Source organism: Oncorhynchus nerka, linkage group LG5 (assembly GCF_034236695.1).
Source record: "Oncorhynchus nerka isolate Pitt River linkage group LG5, Oner_Uvic_2.0, whole genome shotgun sequence".
Taxonomy (NCBI): domain Eukaryota; kingdom Metazoa; phylum Chordata; class Actinopteri; order Salmoniformes; family Salmonidae; genus Oncorhynchus; species Oncorhynchus nerka.
Genome location: NC_088400.1, coordinates 46644227 through 46658832, shown reverse-complemented (window position 1 = coordinate 46658832; position 14606 = coordinate 46644227). Strand labels below are relative to the sequence as shown.

Sequence of the window (14606 nt, the reverse complement as noted above, 5' to 3'; positions counted from 1 at the left end):
ATCCTATGGGGACAGCCGACGAACCCATTTGGAACTATATTTTCTAAGTGTACAGTAGAACTACACTTTACTAAAGTCAATGGACACTAATGTACCTCAGCATTTCTCATCCATGATTTCTTCAACATAGCAATAATACAACTCAGGCAGAAATTACTTTTGGGTCGTTCCACGAAATGGATGCCTTTTGAATGTGCAAACTTCTAAGAAATTATCTTTAAAATATCTCTTCTTTCAACATTCAATTTCACGAAGGATATATTTAGCCTACAGAAGAAACATTTTTTCCCCTCCCATCTCAAGCATTAAAATCCTATGAACTAAGAGCATTTTATCTGCATTTTTAGCACACCATCTGTAACTGCCTAACTATTATTTAAAAGCATGTTTGAGATAAATCCCACATTTTCTCATTGATCAAGTATAAAAAAAAAGTCACCTATCAAACTGATAAAGTTACCATTGGGTCTTTAACAGGGTTGACAATAAAAGGGTTGAGGTTTTTAGGTGAAGATCGGCCATTACTCCTCATGTGGTGAAGAGCATGGGACGACATGGCAAGGTTGATGTGTTGAGTTCAACCACCTCAGTCAAAGATGATAAAACAATTATAAATAGACAAAAAAGTGTAATTTTTTTCTCTCACCATGCTGTTCGGAAGACCCAAACGATGTCACCTGCTGTGAATAATTTAACTTGGTGGAATGGTTGATTTTTTAAAATTGTTTTAAAATGAGGGACATACGTGAATGCATACCGAATCACACGAATATAAATAATCATCTTCAGCCATGACTTTGTCAAAGCAGCAAAATGACTAGGCCTTTACAATGCTGGTGAAACTTGGGATACATTTCAGGATTAAGTGTGTTGAAATCTTCCTAGCATTTTGGCACTTTAGCAAGCCTTTATTCATATAAAAACATATGATGTATTGAATTCTCCATGTGGTCTATATTAAAGTACACTCCATTTAATATAACAAGCTAATAACATTCAATATCGGTGCATCATTTCCACTTCAAACTTCAAAGGGAAGCAAACTACACCCATTTTCGTGGAACGATCCCCCCCCTTACTGATGACAAATTGAGTGTGTTTGTATGTGTGTGTGTGTATGTCATGGCCGTACAGGTAAGATATATTTTCCATCTTTTCCAAAGAGAACAACTTGTATATGTGCTGTACTCACCACAAAGAGGGTGCGGAAGGAGGCCAGGTCACCGAAGAAGTCTTCGACGCTGAGGACGTGGGGGTCGAAGGCGTAGTAGCTGCCCAGGCTCTCGTATAGCTTCTGCATGTTCTTGTGCATGGTGGAAAGCTTCTCGTATTGCTCCCGCGAATGCTTGGAGAAGCCGTGAAGGGAGGTACAGTCAAGGAAAGTAAACATGTTTTTTTGGTCAATAGTACTTGTCAAACCATTTGAAAAATCGATTCAAATACTTTAATTGTGCCTGATTGATCTTGCCTCGCTCAATAAACCAATAGAAAGGTCCCCAAACGTTAAACCCCACACATCTGGCACTCCAGGTGACTGGCACTCCAGACAGACTCATGGAAACGCTCAAAGTATGTGAACCCAGGTCTAGTACTGGGTACAACAACACAGAAATGGTACTTCATAACACTTTGTCACCATGATGTGTGATGTCACACAACAATAAACAGTCATCATTAAGCAAATGAAAGAAAACTATAACTTCGCATCATTCACTCGCTTGCAGGGGAAAGAATAGCGGCGCAAAAGCCAGTGCTTTCCAGACAGGAGAGGTCAGAGAACGTGTGTTGTCATACCAACAATAGAAAACCATCCCTGAGCTAGTTATCAAACCACCACCATTCACTCGTTTGTAAACCCACCCACACAAAAAAATGCTAAAAGAAAACATTGCATTTCACACAGGGAGAGGTCAGAGAAACTATTGTGTGTGTTTCAATAACCTCTCCATCTCACTTTGGAGTCTTTGGCACCATGGGCTAATAGCATGCGGGCCAGGAGTAATAGGAATGTATTTTGTAGTAGGCCGCAACACAAATGGCTGTTGGAATAGCTGATTTCAGTCATTGTTCCATTGTTTCTCCCTACAAGAGAGGGGTTGGGTCGTCTTGAACCGCGGCCCATGCCGCACTGTGTAATTTACAGGGCAGATGAAGCACTTTCTACCGGGTGAATGGCTATTAACAGCTGCTCCTGTCAGTGCGGCATTATCCCAGCGGCCTCCGAAGGAATGGAGACCAGACTCCATGGAAAAACACACAGTGTGACAGTGTGTGAGATGAGGTGAAAAGCACACCTCTATTGCACGCATTTTGCAAAACAACTTTCAGAAGGCAAGGTAGCAGGCATGGATACACACACAGCAGTGTGACTGGACACACACGCACACAACCACTACGGAGCTCTCACTGTCAGCAACACACAACAACACTGAGGATTGTTAGACACAACACGGCATCCAACACCGCCACTGTTCTATCAATCACTTACGTAATCCTTCATCTATCTACCTGTATCTCCTGATCTATGCATTAGTGCATCTGTCCCAGGCTGTCTAAAGCTGATCTACAGGCCTATTGGCTGGGCTGTGGATCTATGGATGGGGGATGGTGTGTATGGGATCTATCAGGGGTTCTATGGGGGATCCTATGGGGGTGTGATGGCTGATCGGGGGCCTTGCTGCAGCCGTGCCCTCGCCGACGTTGAATCAAGCTGAGCAGGGATGAAAGCAGGGACGGCGGGAGGCGAGACAAGCTGGATTAGCTCTCAGCGGGTCAGTGTTTACTGGACCTCAACAGCAGCACTGGCAATGACCAACGCTACAGCCCACACAGCCTGGCGATGATAGATTTATCTGGCTGATAGATGTGTCTATCTCTCTCTTCATCTCCCTTTCACTTTTTCTGTCACACTGTCTATCTCGCTTACGCTCCCTTTCTCTCGCTCTCTCTCTGTCACTTTCTCGATTTCTCTCTGTGTTCCTCTATCTTTCTTTTATATATATTGTTTCTCTCTCTTTCTCCCTCTCTCATCAGCTCCCTTTAAAGATCAAAAGAGCTGGATGGAAGAGTGTTTACATCAAACCTTGTTTCCACACATCCAATCTCTCAAAGATGCCAACTTTCAACAAAGTTGTACAGTAGTTCTAGCCCATTAAGTTCTGGCTAAACCACAATATGGTCCTGCTTAACCAATGTTCCTGACTATTTTTCTCTCCCCTTCACCAGCTGTAAGCAGCACTTTTAGTGTCATGTGATAATGAGCCCAAAAATGTCATCAAATCCACTAATGGTGCAAGGTTTGAGTGTTTGCTCCCACTCACTTTGTCATATGATTCTAGCTTAAACACTAGAACCAATAAAGCAGTCAATTTGACTGCTCACGAAGTCATTTACATTTACATTTAAGTCATTTAGCAGACGCTCTTATCCAGAGCGACTTACAAATTGGTGCGTTCACCTTAAGACATCCGGTGGAACAGCCACTTTACAATAGTGCATCTAAATCTTTTAAGGGGGGTGAGAAGGATTACTTTATCCTATCCTAGGTATTCCTGAAAGAGGTGGGGTTTCAGGTGTCTCCGGAAGGTGGTGATTGACTCCGCTGTCCTGGCGTCGTGAGGGAGTTTGTTCCACCATTGGGGGGCCAGAGCAGCGAACAGTTTTGACTGGGCTGCGCGGGAACTGTACTTCCTCAGTGGTAGGGAGGCGAGCAGGCCAGAGGTGGATGAACGCAGTGCCCTTGTTTGGGTGTAGGGCCTGATCAGAGCCTGGAGGTACTGAGGTGCCGTTCCCCTCACAGCTCCGTAGGCAAGCACCATGGTCTTGTAGCGGATGCGAGCTTCAACTGGAAGCCAGTGGAGAGAGCGGAGGAGCGGGGTGACGTGAGAGAACTTGGGAAGGTTGAACACCAGACGGGCAGCGGCGTTCTGGATGAGTTGTAGTCATGCTCCCTCCATTCTTGACTTTTCCTAAATAAGTCTATACAACAAACTGTCGGTGTTTGAATCTTAATATCACAAATAGAACTGGAGTTATAACCAGTTATAAGAGGACATGTCATTTTTTAATGGGTTTTCCCCCATTACTCCTTCTCCCAACAGTTGTAAATACCTAGCTGATAATTGCTTCGAAACTAAACCTAAAATACACCAAAACTAATTTCACAAAAATAACAACAGATTCTATAAATTAAGTAAAGTATGATGATGAGAAAGGGGGTGAATGGGTGAGTTGATGAGCTCCCGAGTGGCGCAGCGGTCTATGGCACTGTATCTCAGTGCATGAGGCGTCACTGCAGACACCCTGGTTTCGAATTCAGGCTGTATCACAACCGAAAGTGATTGGGAGTCCCATAGGGACAATTGGCCCAGTGTCCTCTAGGTTTGGCTGGTGTAGGCCATCATTGTAAATAAGAATTTGTTCTTAACTGACTTGCCAAGTTAATAAGGGTAAAAAAAGAATAATCTATGAGCGAGGGGAAGTGCATAATTCTGTAGAGGCATAATTCTGCAATTACCAATAGTGAATGAAGAACAGGGCAGGTTCATTTTATTGTATTGATCCATTCTAATTATAATCTTAAAATGGTATGTACCCTATATCAGTCCAATGAATCCAAGCAGTCTGATCAGTCTACTCTAGCCTTGTTTTTTGGTGCTTTTTACCCCTTTTCTCCACAATTTCGTGTTATCCAATTGGTAGATACAGTCTTGTCCCATCGCTGCAACTCACATACGGACTCGGGAGAGGCGAAGGTCGAGAGCCATGCGTCCTCCGAAACTCGACCCTACCATGCCACATTGCTTCTTGACACACTGCTCGCTTAACCCGGAAGTCAGCCGCACCAATGTATCGGAGGAAACACCATACAACTGGTGACCGTGTCACCATGCATGCGCCCGGATCACCACAGAAGTTGGAGGCCAAACCCTCCCCTAACCCGGATGATGCTGGGCCAATTGTGCATTGCCTCATCGGTCTCCCGGTCATGGCTGGCTGCTACACAGCCCGGGATCGAACCCGGATCTGTGGTAACGCCTCAAGCACTGAGTGTGCGTAATTGTACATGCTGAACGGCTTCCAATATCTGGGAAAAAAATACACATCGGGCAGCAGGAGAGAGTGTCGGCGAATGTGGTGATGAGGCTTGTGGAACCTTGCGTTGGCAAGCGGAAAAATGTATTTCTTCACTTCACTGTCATTGGCCGGCACCGCAAAATAAGGCACCTGCACAGCCGTTGCACAGTACTCCACAATGGTGCTGAAGAATGACAAGATAACGGGAGAGAACCGGAGACTATTACACACTACAAGCAAACAAAGGTATGTCAAAGTGTGTCAAGCAAGGGAAAGTTACGAAGATGTCTGTCAACTGTTAGGACAACGAATAACAGCTCAATTAAATTCAACCAATGCCATTGCGTGAAGACGCACAAAATGTAAACATGAGCTGACAGTAATTGACTATTTTTGATTGCTGCTATATCAACGCTTATATTAATTATAATGCCAGTATTGCTTTTGTGCTGATTTTTACTATTTATCAAGGCCACTTGGTGCTTAAAATGATGTTTAGGCTACTGATGTTTTCATCATTTGACCACGCGTATGGCTGACAATCAGTCTTGGTGGTTGGAGTATTTAGTTTATTTTGTCATTAGAAGAATAAGCTGTTACCGTGTTCCAACACATTATGCCTTCCGTTTCATAGTTGTAACAAAGGCACTTCAAAAATAAAATGCATAGAACACTTGAATTTGTGTTTTTGTAGCCAGCCTACAGTAACGTAAACTAATGAAAATGCTTTAGTGTTATTTTAAATATTATTTTTTTAAAGAATTCTAATGTTACCCAAGCCTTCATAAACACAACACAATTATTATTTTTACGCTAGCATATATGAAATGTATTAATTACACTGTTAGAATGTTGCAGTCAGAATGACTGCTCATTAGCTTGAAGGTGGTCCCTTTGAGGCCCACCGATTCAAGTGTTCATGTTCAACCTAATAGTGCGTATATAGAATTCAGGTTATGCAAGTTTGGTTCCAAATATAACTAAGGGATATTACTATTATTACAACATTATTATGATATATTTCAAGCAAACGGTGAGAATAGAGGACATAGTGTGATGGTGAGGAGTCGTCGATGGCCTATGCTCGCTAGGGAGAGGCAGGCTGAAGTAAGTAAACCGTGAGGATGAGAAGTGTTCATAACAGGTGAATGGATGAATCAAGCAGGTGAGAAAGTTCAGGTAACTGTGCTTGAGCTGTTCACGTGGCTGTGCTATGGTGTGGCATGCATTGATTGCTGGGCCACTTGTTGTTCAGCATGAGTGAGGTATCTACACCAGAGCAGTGAAGGGTTGCTGTCCGTCTATCTGGATGCCTGTCCATCTACCTGGCTGCTTGTCCCCCTGTCCCCCTGTCTGTCTGTCCCCCTGTCTGTCTGTCCGCCTGTCTGTCTGTCTGTCTGTCTGTCTGTCTGTCTGTCTGTCTGTCTGTCTGTCTGTCTGTCTGTCTGTCTGTCTGTGTCTGTCTGTCTGTGTCTGTCTGTCTGTCGCTGGGGACTGGTGTTAGGCTCAATGGGATTCAGCGACTGTTCTTTCCACATCAAAGACATGTCATACTGACAGTATCTGACACCTGACTGTCCTACAGCAGTGCCAGCATGCAGCCTTCTCAAACAAAATCTCTCAATTTCTCATACAGTCTCTCTCTGTTACTCTGCTATTCTCGTGCTTTCTCTCTGCTGGTCTCTCTCTCTCTCTTCCATTGTCCTGCTATCTTTTTCCTCTTTCTTATTTTCTTGCTTCCTTGCTATTTCCCCATTCTCTCCATCTCAAAATCACACACACTCACATACAGACACATTGTTTTCTCTCAGTATTTCTTCCCTCTCTCCCTCCTCATTCCTCCCTGTCCTCCCATATTCAGAGAGAGAGGAAACTTTCAGAAGTGCTCTCAGCACTCACTGTGCCTGTTTCCTGTGTCACCTGGGCTTCAAAAAGCTCTGAGCGGAGAGGGGTCTCAAGGTAAAGCATAACGCAGCCTCCTCTGGCAGCCAGGCTCTGCCTGTTTGTCAGTCTCCTCTCATCTCCCCGTCTCTCTCTCCACCAGCTGTCCTCAAAGGAGGAAAGGAAAGGCTGCATTACCTCTGCACTGCGCCTTACATCACTGACGCAGAGCAAGATTCATTGTTAGGGAGTTGTAGTGGGCTGATAAAAGGGATGTACTCGAGATATATATATGGATTAATGGACTGGCTACTAGACTGTCCAATACTCAGAATATTACATCACTTTCTTGATTCCTAGAACAATATACTAGTTCTTTATCAACTCTGCCTGCAATTTGCTATGTTGCTATGTTGTCCCTTACTTTTCCTTTTGCATATCATCTGGACAATCCTAGATGATCTTAACTGAGCTATCAAAATTCAAGAGGCTAGTCAGCTATTTAAAAAGAAAAATTGAATCATTATTGGATTCTTAAGGACATTTAGCCCAGTAGAGAACTGTGTTCTGTCATAGTCAGTCTGAGCCCACCATTCTTCCACTCTCAGCCCACTAATGCCTCTACGTCTGTCCCTGTCTAATGCCTCTCTCTCCCTCCTCCTCACTCCACCTCAGCACCACCAGGTCACATCCAATCCCATGAGTTGGCCGGGGAAATAAGGCCCTGTGAAACCCTCCGCGGTCTCTGCCACGGCCCGTCACAGGGGGTTGTCAATCTGCACCAGCTGACGTGTGGCCTCCAATTCTGTCCTGTACACAACACAATACAACAGGCTGGTACTGGTTGGCACCGGCGCCATCATGGCCATACCTGGCTCACCCCAATGTTGCTGTCCAAGGGACATGTCCTGAAATGTGGGGCCATGTCAATGGTGTTGGGCATGGCTTATGGTGCTGCCCACATGGTCTCCTCCCTCTCTCCCATCACTCTCTCTCACTCTGCTTCCTGGTTGGATAGACTGTGTCCAGTCTACTGGGCAGCCACAGTGTAATTTGGCTCAAAGGGACACAGGGGATAAAGAAGCCTGAGAGCCTGGGTAGGAAAAGCTCAGGTTTAGCGTCGGGCCTCCAGAGTACCAGGGTCCAAAAAACACATAGGAAAAAGCATTAAATAAACATTAATGGAACTGGGTTAGAGGAGATTTATTAAGAGAGCTTTTTGGCCGTGCACCATTTGAATAACTCTTACATGCACACAGGTAAACAAACAAGTCAATTTATGTGGCCATTTTGAAAATAAATGTTTCAGCTGTTTTTCCAGGGGAAGTGTGTGTGTGTTTTTATTTTGGAATGGTTTACGACAAAACCGAGAAGTTGAACAAGGTCGAATCCCCCAAAAAACACTTGGCTTTCAGGCTACAGTAAGTCTGACTTGGTGTCACGTTGCCGTGTGCTAAAAACAAGGCCTTAATCGTGGCTTAGTGATGATGAAAATACCCTTTGCCAATGGTAAATACACTGATAAAGAGTGACTGATTAAACAATACACACAGTAATGAGAACAACTTTGTTTCATAAGCTCAGAGTTTGTGACAGCATACCAGTAGATTAAAAGTGGAAGAAGAGTTAGGTCATATACAGATCGACTCCCAGAATTGTTTCCTCATTTTGAAAACTTTGTGGACCCAATGTTCTGACAGATATGTCTGACTGACTCTAGCACTGCAGAACTGTATCAAGAATGTGGTAGGTGAGAAAAATATGTGATAGTCAGTTTTAAAATATACTCTATAGGCTGGCTTTTGTCCCTAAAAACATTTCTCACAAACTGCTTTACATTACCCCTACCTACACCTCCAAAGAGGAAGCAGCAGCACAGTGGCAAAAAACCCCAGGAAAAGCTTATTAAGAAACCTAGAGCACAACCAGACTCAGGTGTGCCTACAACTGTCTGAACTCAGAATTCTAGTCAATAACAACCAGAATACTTCTCCAACTCCCTAGAACTCCATTTGAATGCAGGAAAAAGGTTTGTTGTGCCCATGAAAAGAACACAAAAGTTGGGTTCATTTCACACAGTGAAAATAATTAAAATTGTACCAAATTGAAATCCACAGCACTGTAAAACTCATTGAAAACTGCTGGGGGTTATCCAAAGTAATTAACAAAACACCTTGGACATGCCATAGACAACACCCCCCCCCCCCCCCCCATTCTCATTCATATTGCTGTCCGGTCTTCCTATCTCTTTCATTCTCGCCTTTTCTTTCTTCTCTCTCTCCCTCTCTCTTTCTCTCCCTCCCTCTCTAGCTCTCTCTCTCCCCCTCTGTCCTTCACTTCCAACAAGGTGAGAATTGTCTGATAGTGTCACTCCTGCCACTCCTCCATGTGTAATTACGTTTCATTGTACGGCTGCACGAGCAATCAGAGCACATCCTCATTTAGCGGTGACCCCCGGTGAAAAAGGATGGAAATGGAGCACAACCGAGGGAGTGGTCAGATGACTGAAGAGGTACTCGTTTACTCCAATGTATATTGACGAGGATAGTTTGGCTGAGGAGAAACCTTTTATCGGCATCCCAAATGGCACCCTATTCTCTTTAAAGTACATTACGTTTGACCGGGCCCATAGGCCTATGGTCAAAAGTAGTGCACTATGAAGGAAAGTGGGTGCTATTTGGGACAAAGCCTGGAGATTGTTGTTAGAAATCAGAGAAAAAGAGACAAAAACGCTCCTGGATCAATCATAATGCCAGTATGTTCATTCAGTGAATTAAATAAATGAAGACTATGATAGAATTGCTTATGAAATCATGCACATTTAGAACTTGACTGAGAGAGATGCAGGCTTAGCATCAATTAGCTACCCGGAGATGTTAAATAACAAGACGGTACAGAACACACAAAGGAGTATAAAAGGTGTATATCGCCGGAGCTGGATCTGTCAACTACAAGAGTAGTACACCCATGCACGTACACAAGCATAGAACTAATGGAAATGAGGCTTTTAACTTCTCCACGTACATTGGGTCTCTCCTTAATGTCCCTTATCTCTGAGTAAGGCTGGCAGCTGAGAGTCAAATCTGATTCCAGATCAGTGTCTCTGTCAATGTCCCAAGTGCATACACAGACTTACAAGTAAAGATACAGACACAGTCAGAAACACAATACCATTAAAAGTACACATGCACAGCCTTTCACACTTAAGATCAGAAACACACACACACACACACACACACAAACACATTTTATGATTTCAGATGTACTGCTAGGGTTGCAAAGCGTCGGAGCATTTCTGGTAAATTTCCAGAATTTTTCTGGAAATTTTCATGGGAAGGTAAGCCCATGAAATTGGGGAATTTTGCTTAAATTCATCAAAAAAGTTAGCTTACAACAGTGAACCTTTGTTGTGGGATACACATAAGGGAATTCTAGGTCCTGTGGCATATTTTGGTTAAACTATCCCCAATTCAGTGGAATTGCAACCCCCTGCATTCTTCCATCACATGTGCAGTGCACTATTCCATCACATGTACAGCTGTTCTCAAGATCTTGCACACTAATGAGATGCTATTGAGCCCACACTACTACACTGTCTGAGCCAAGGACTACATGCTTTCTGGTAAGTTTTGATTACAATACTGGGTGGGGTGAATATATTTGATATGACATACAGTAGTAGTAAAGAGTAGCCTACAACAAAGTGTGTTTAAATAATTTCTTCTAGTTAGTTTTTGCTACCATGTGGGTTTTAGCTTGCTTGAGCCTGCTAACCGAGCAATGTTAATTCATCTGTTTCCATACGTTTCATTCAAAAAATATATATCTTACAAAGGGGTTGTTTAATCTAACAGCATAACTATTTATGTATTCATGGAATTGTATTTGTTCTTTTACAAATTTTTCATAATCTTTACAGGAAAAGGCTGCGGGCTCTTACGATCGTTTAAAGATGGATTGGACCAAGGTGCAGCGTGGTAGGCGAACAACTTACTTCATTTAAAATGAACACCGAAAAACAACAAAATACAAAACGAACGTAATGTTCTGCAGGCTACACAGCACCTATACAAAATCAAGATCCCACAAACTAAGGTGGAAAACTGGCTGCCTATGTATGATCCCCAATCAGAGACAACGGTAGACAGCTGCCTCTGATTGGGAACCATACCCGGCCAACAAAGAAATAGAACACATAGATTTTCCCATTCAAGTCACACCCTGACCTAACCAAATAGAGAATAAAAAAGGCTCTCGAAGGGCACTATCTGATGTGTGGAGACATTTCACTGCTGCTAGTATAGAAGGAAAAGCTGTGTACATTTGCAAATACTGTGCCAAATCATATGTGAGGAATGCAACAAAGATGCAGAATCATCTGGCCAAGTGCATAAAGTTCCCTCAGCGCTCACAACAAGCAACCTCTGACAAAAGTCCCTATACTTCTATATTCCAGGTGAAAATTATGAATCAGAATCATCGATAGCAACAGCTCATGGTCCTCCTGGAATCAGGAACGTAGTCAGAGGAATGCTGATGAATGTCTTGTTCAAGCTGTGTATGCAACTGGTTCACCTCTGCTGCTCACAGTCAATGTGTATTGGAAGATATTTCTGAATGTTCTTCGCCCAGCATACACCCCTCCAACCAGACATGCTTTATCTACTAATTTGTTGGATGCAGAGTTCAACAGAGTTCAAGTGAAGGTCAAGCAAATCATAGAGAAAGCAGACTGTATTGCAATCACCTCTGATGGGTGGTCGGATGTTTGTGGGCAAGGAATAATTAACTACATCATCTCCACCCCTCAACTAGTATTCTACAAGAGAACAGACACAAGTGACAACAGGCACACTGGTCTCTACATTGCAGATGAGCTGAAGGTGGTCATTAATGACCTTGGACCACAGAAGGTATTTGCACTGGTGACAGACAATGCTGCGAACATGAAGGCTGCTTGGTCTAAAGTGGAGGAGTCCTTCCTTCACATCACAGCCATTGGCTGTGCTGCTCATACATTGAATCTGCTCCTCAAGGACATCATGGCAGTGAAAACAATGGACACACTCTACAAAAGAGCCAAGGAAATGGTTAGGTATGTGAAGGGTCATCAAGTTATAGCAGAAATCTACCAAGCAAAGTGAGAAGAATAAGAGCACAACTTTGAAGCTGCCCAGCAACACCCGTTGGGGTCTCTCCAAGAAATGGCCATATCACAGTCTGCCGAGACAAGAGGATCCTCCTGGATGATGTATTTTAGGCGAGAGTGGTGACCAGCCTGAAAATCCAGTAGTAGCCATTGCACGGATTGCGGTAGACAATGCCATCCTGTCTGATGTTCAGACTCTGCTTGCTGATGTAAGAGAATAAATCCGTACTGCCTTGTCCACTTCACTGTTCTGAAATACATCAAAAAGCGTGAAGACTTCTGCCTGAAGCCCATACACGCCACAGCGTACATGTTGGACCACAAGTATGCAGGCAAGAGCATCCTGTCTGGCGCAGAGATCAACAAGGCCTATGGTGTCATTCCTACCGTGTCTCGCCACCTTGGCCTGGATGAGGGCAAGGTTATTGGCAGTCTAGCGAACTACACTTGCAAGCAGGGGCTCTGAGATGGAGATACAATATGGCAGTCGTGCCACCATATCTCATCAGTCACCTGGTGGAAGGGACTTTGTGGATCTGAGGCTCTTTCCCCTGTTGTTTTCATCATCCTTCAAATCCCACCAACATCAGCCGCTTCAGAGCGCAACTGGTCCTTGTTTGGGAACACACACACTAAAGCACGCAACAGGCTGACCAATACAAGTGTTGAAAAAATGGTGTCCATCCGTGCAAATTTTAGGCTCTTTGAGCCTGACAACGAGCCATCCTCAACAAGGTTGGAAAGTGACAGTGAAGATGAGGCCTTAGCGTCTGATGTTCAAGAGGTGGACATTGAGGAGGTCCAGGGAGAAGACATGGAAGCCTAAGTGGGAGACAACCAAAGCTTTAGTTTCTACACTATCATTTTACAGATGTTTGTTGAAAACAATTTTGGGAGATGCGATGGATCATTGGGGATCATTCAATATTCCCTTTATTTTATTGTTCAGTGAAACCGTCCCATGTGCAGAGTCAACTCATTTAAATAAAGATTACTTTGTAACTAAATCATTTTTTTATTTCTATTTTAATGATTTAATCATTTGCAATTATGTCTACTTATGATACGGTTAAAGGTTTATGTTTCTGTCTCTAAATGATATGGTAAATATATCCAATGCAAAAAACATCTACATTTAAATGGTATTAATATGAAATTGCATATATTTCCGTTAATTCCCATATATTCCCGTTAATTCCAAAGAAAGTTTCCACCTCTGAATATTCCCCAAAATGTGTAACCCTAGGTACTGCTCATGACCATACAAGCACATCCTGCCGCGAAGAATGCGTATGCATGCATGCACACACGAACACACAGACACGTCAACGCACATACACACACTAATGAAAGGGTCGGGCTGTGAAGTGTTGTGTCAGTGGTTAGATGAATCTCTACTTCCCCATAGAGACCACTTTCCCTCTCCTCCCTCCCTCCTCAGCATTTGAAAAATTAAAAGGAAGATTCAGTGTCAATTTTACTGTCGATTTATTTTGCTATGCTCGCCGCTGAAATATTAATGTGCGTCGAGAGGAAGGGCAAGTTAGCCTCACTTGAGTATTCACAGCTCCGTGCTTGCACCCAGCTGCTGTTGCAACAACTCAATGAGTGGAGGGATCACAACGTGCAGATGGTGTAATGACCACCTCTGAAATGGATTGCAACTGGATAGTGAACAATCAGACATAAGGTGTTAGGTCAGTGTGGGTTAAGTATTGAATGATTGATTTGTAGAGTCAGCAGAAGAAATGGTGCCATTCACTGACATCCAAGATTCATCCTAGCGAGCTGTGTGTAGAGCATACACAGACAGGGACATTGGCTCATGCATATATATAAGACACACACAAGCATACAAACAAATATGTACAGTATATCACGTATCAAAAAACATGTCATCATCTCTACCTATTTCCAGTGTTAAATTCAGATACCAAAACATATATACATGTATATATATCATAAAGCACGTGTCATCTTGTTAACTACGTTTATTTCTAGTGCGGTTCCCAATGTCACCCTGCTCCTCCCACAGCGTGGTTTTTGTATAATTTAGCATCAGTGAAAACATGACAATGCAGATCTGCCATGTTTACCAGACTCTGGCTTCATCTTGTCAACTCGTAAAAGGTCAAACATCCCGCTTCCCCAAACGGTTGATCTAATCGGTAAACATCAATTCATACCTCTCCGCATTGCAACCGTAACTCAAAATAGCTCCGTGAAGTGTATCACGGATAGACATGAAGATGAAGTCTGGCACTAGAGTTAATGTATCGTCTCCTCGATGCTAATTGTTTATCACAGATATACACGAAGGTGGACTTCTCCTCAGAGCGCTAATGGTCCTGTATCATCTCCTCAATGATGCTAAGCTAATGTAATTAGGATAACAACTAGATTGTATCTGTAAACATCATCTTCTCCGTATTACAACTATGACTCAAAATAGCTCTATAGTGTATCATATACAGTGGGGCAAAAAAGTATTTAGTCAGCC

General features: G+C 43.2%; 1 protein-coding gene across 1 annotated transcript in view; it reads right to left on the bottom strand.

Annotated features, from left to right (window-relative positions):
• LOC115129597 (protein diaphanous homolog 2-like) overlaps positions 1–14606 on the bottom strand; it is a 606019-nt gene that overhangs the window by 110329 nt on the left and 481084 nt on the right. Inside the window, 1 exon segment of the mRNA XM_065018694.1 lies at positions 1193–1357. Coding sequence (XP_064874766.1) covers positions 1193–1357 — 165 coding nt within the window.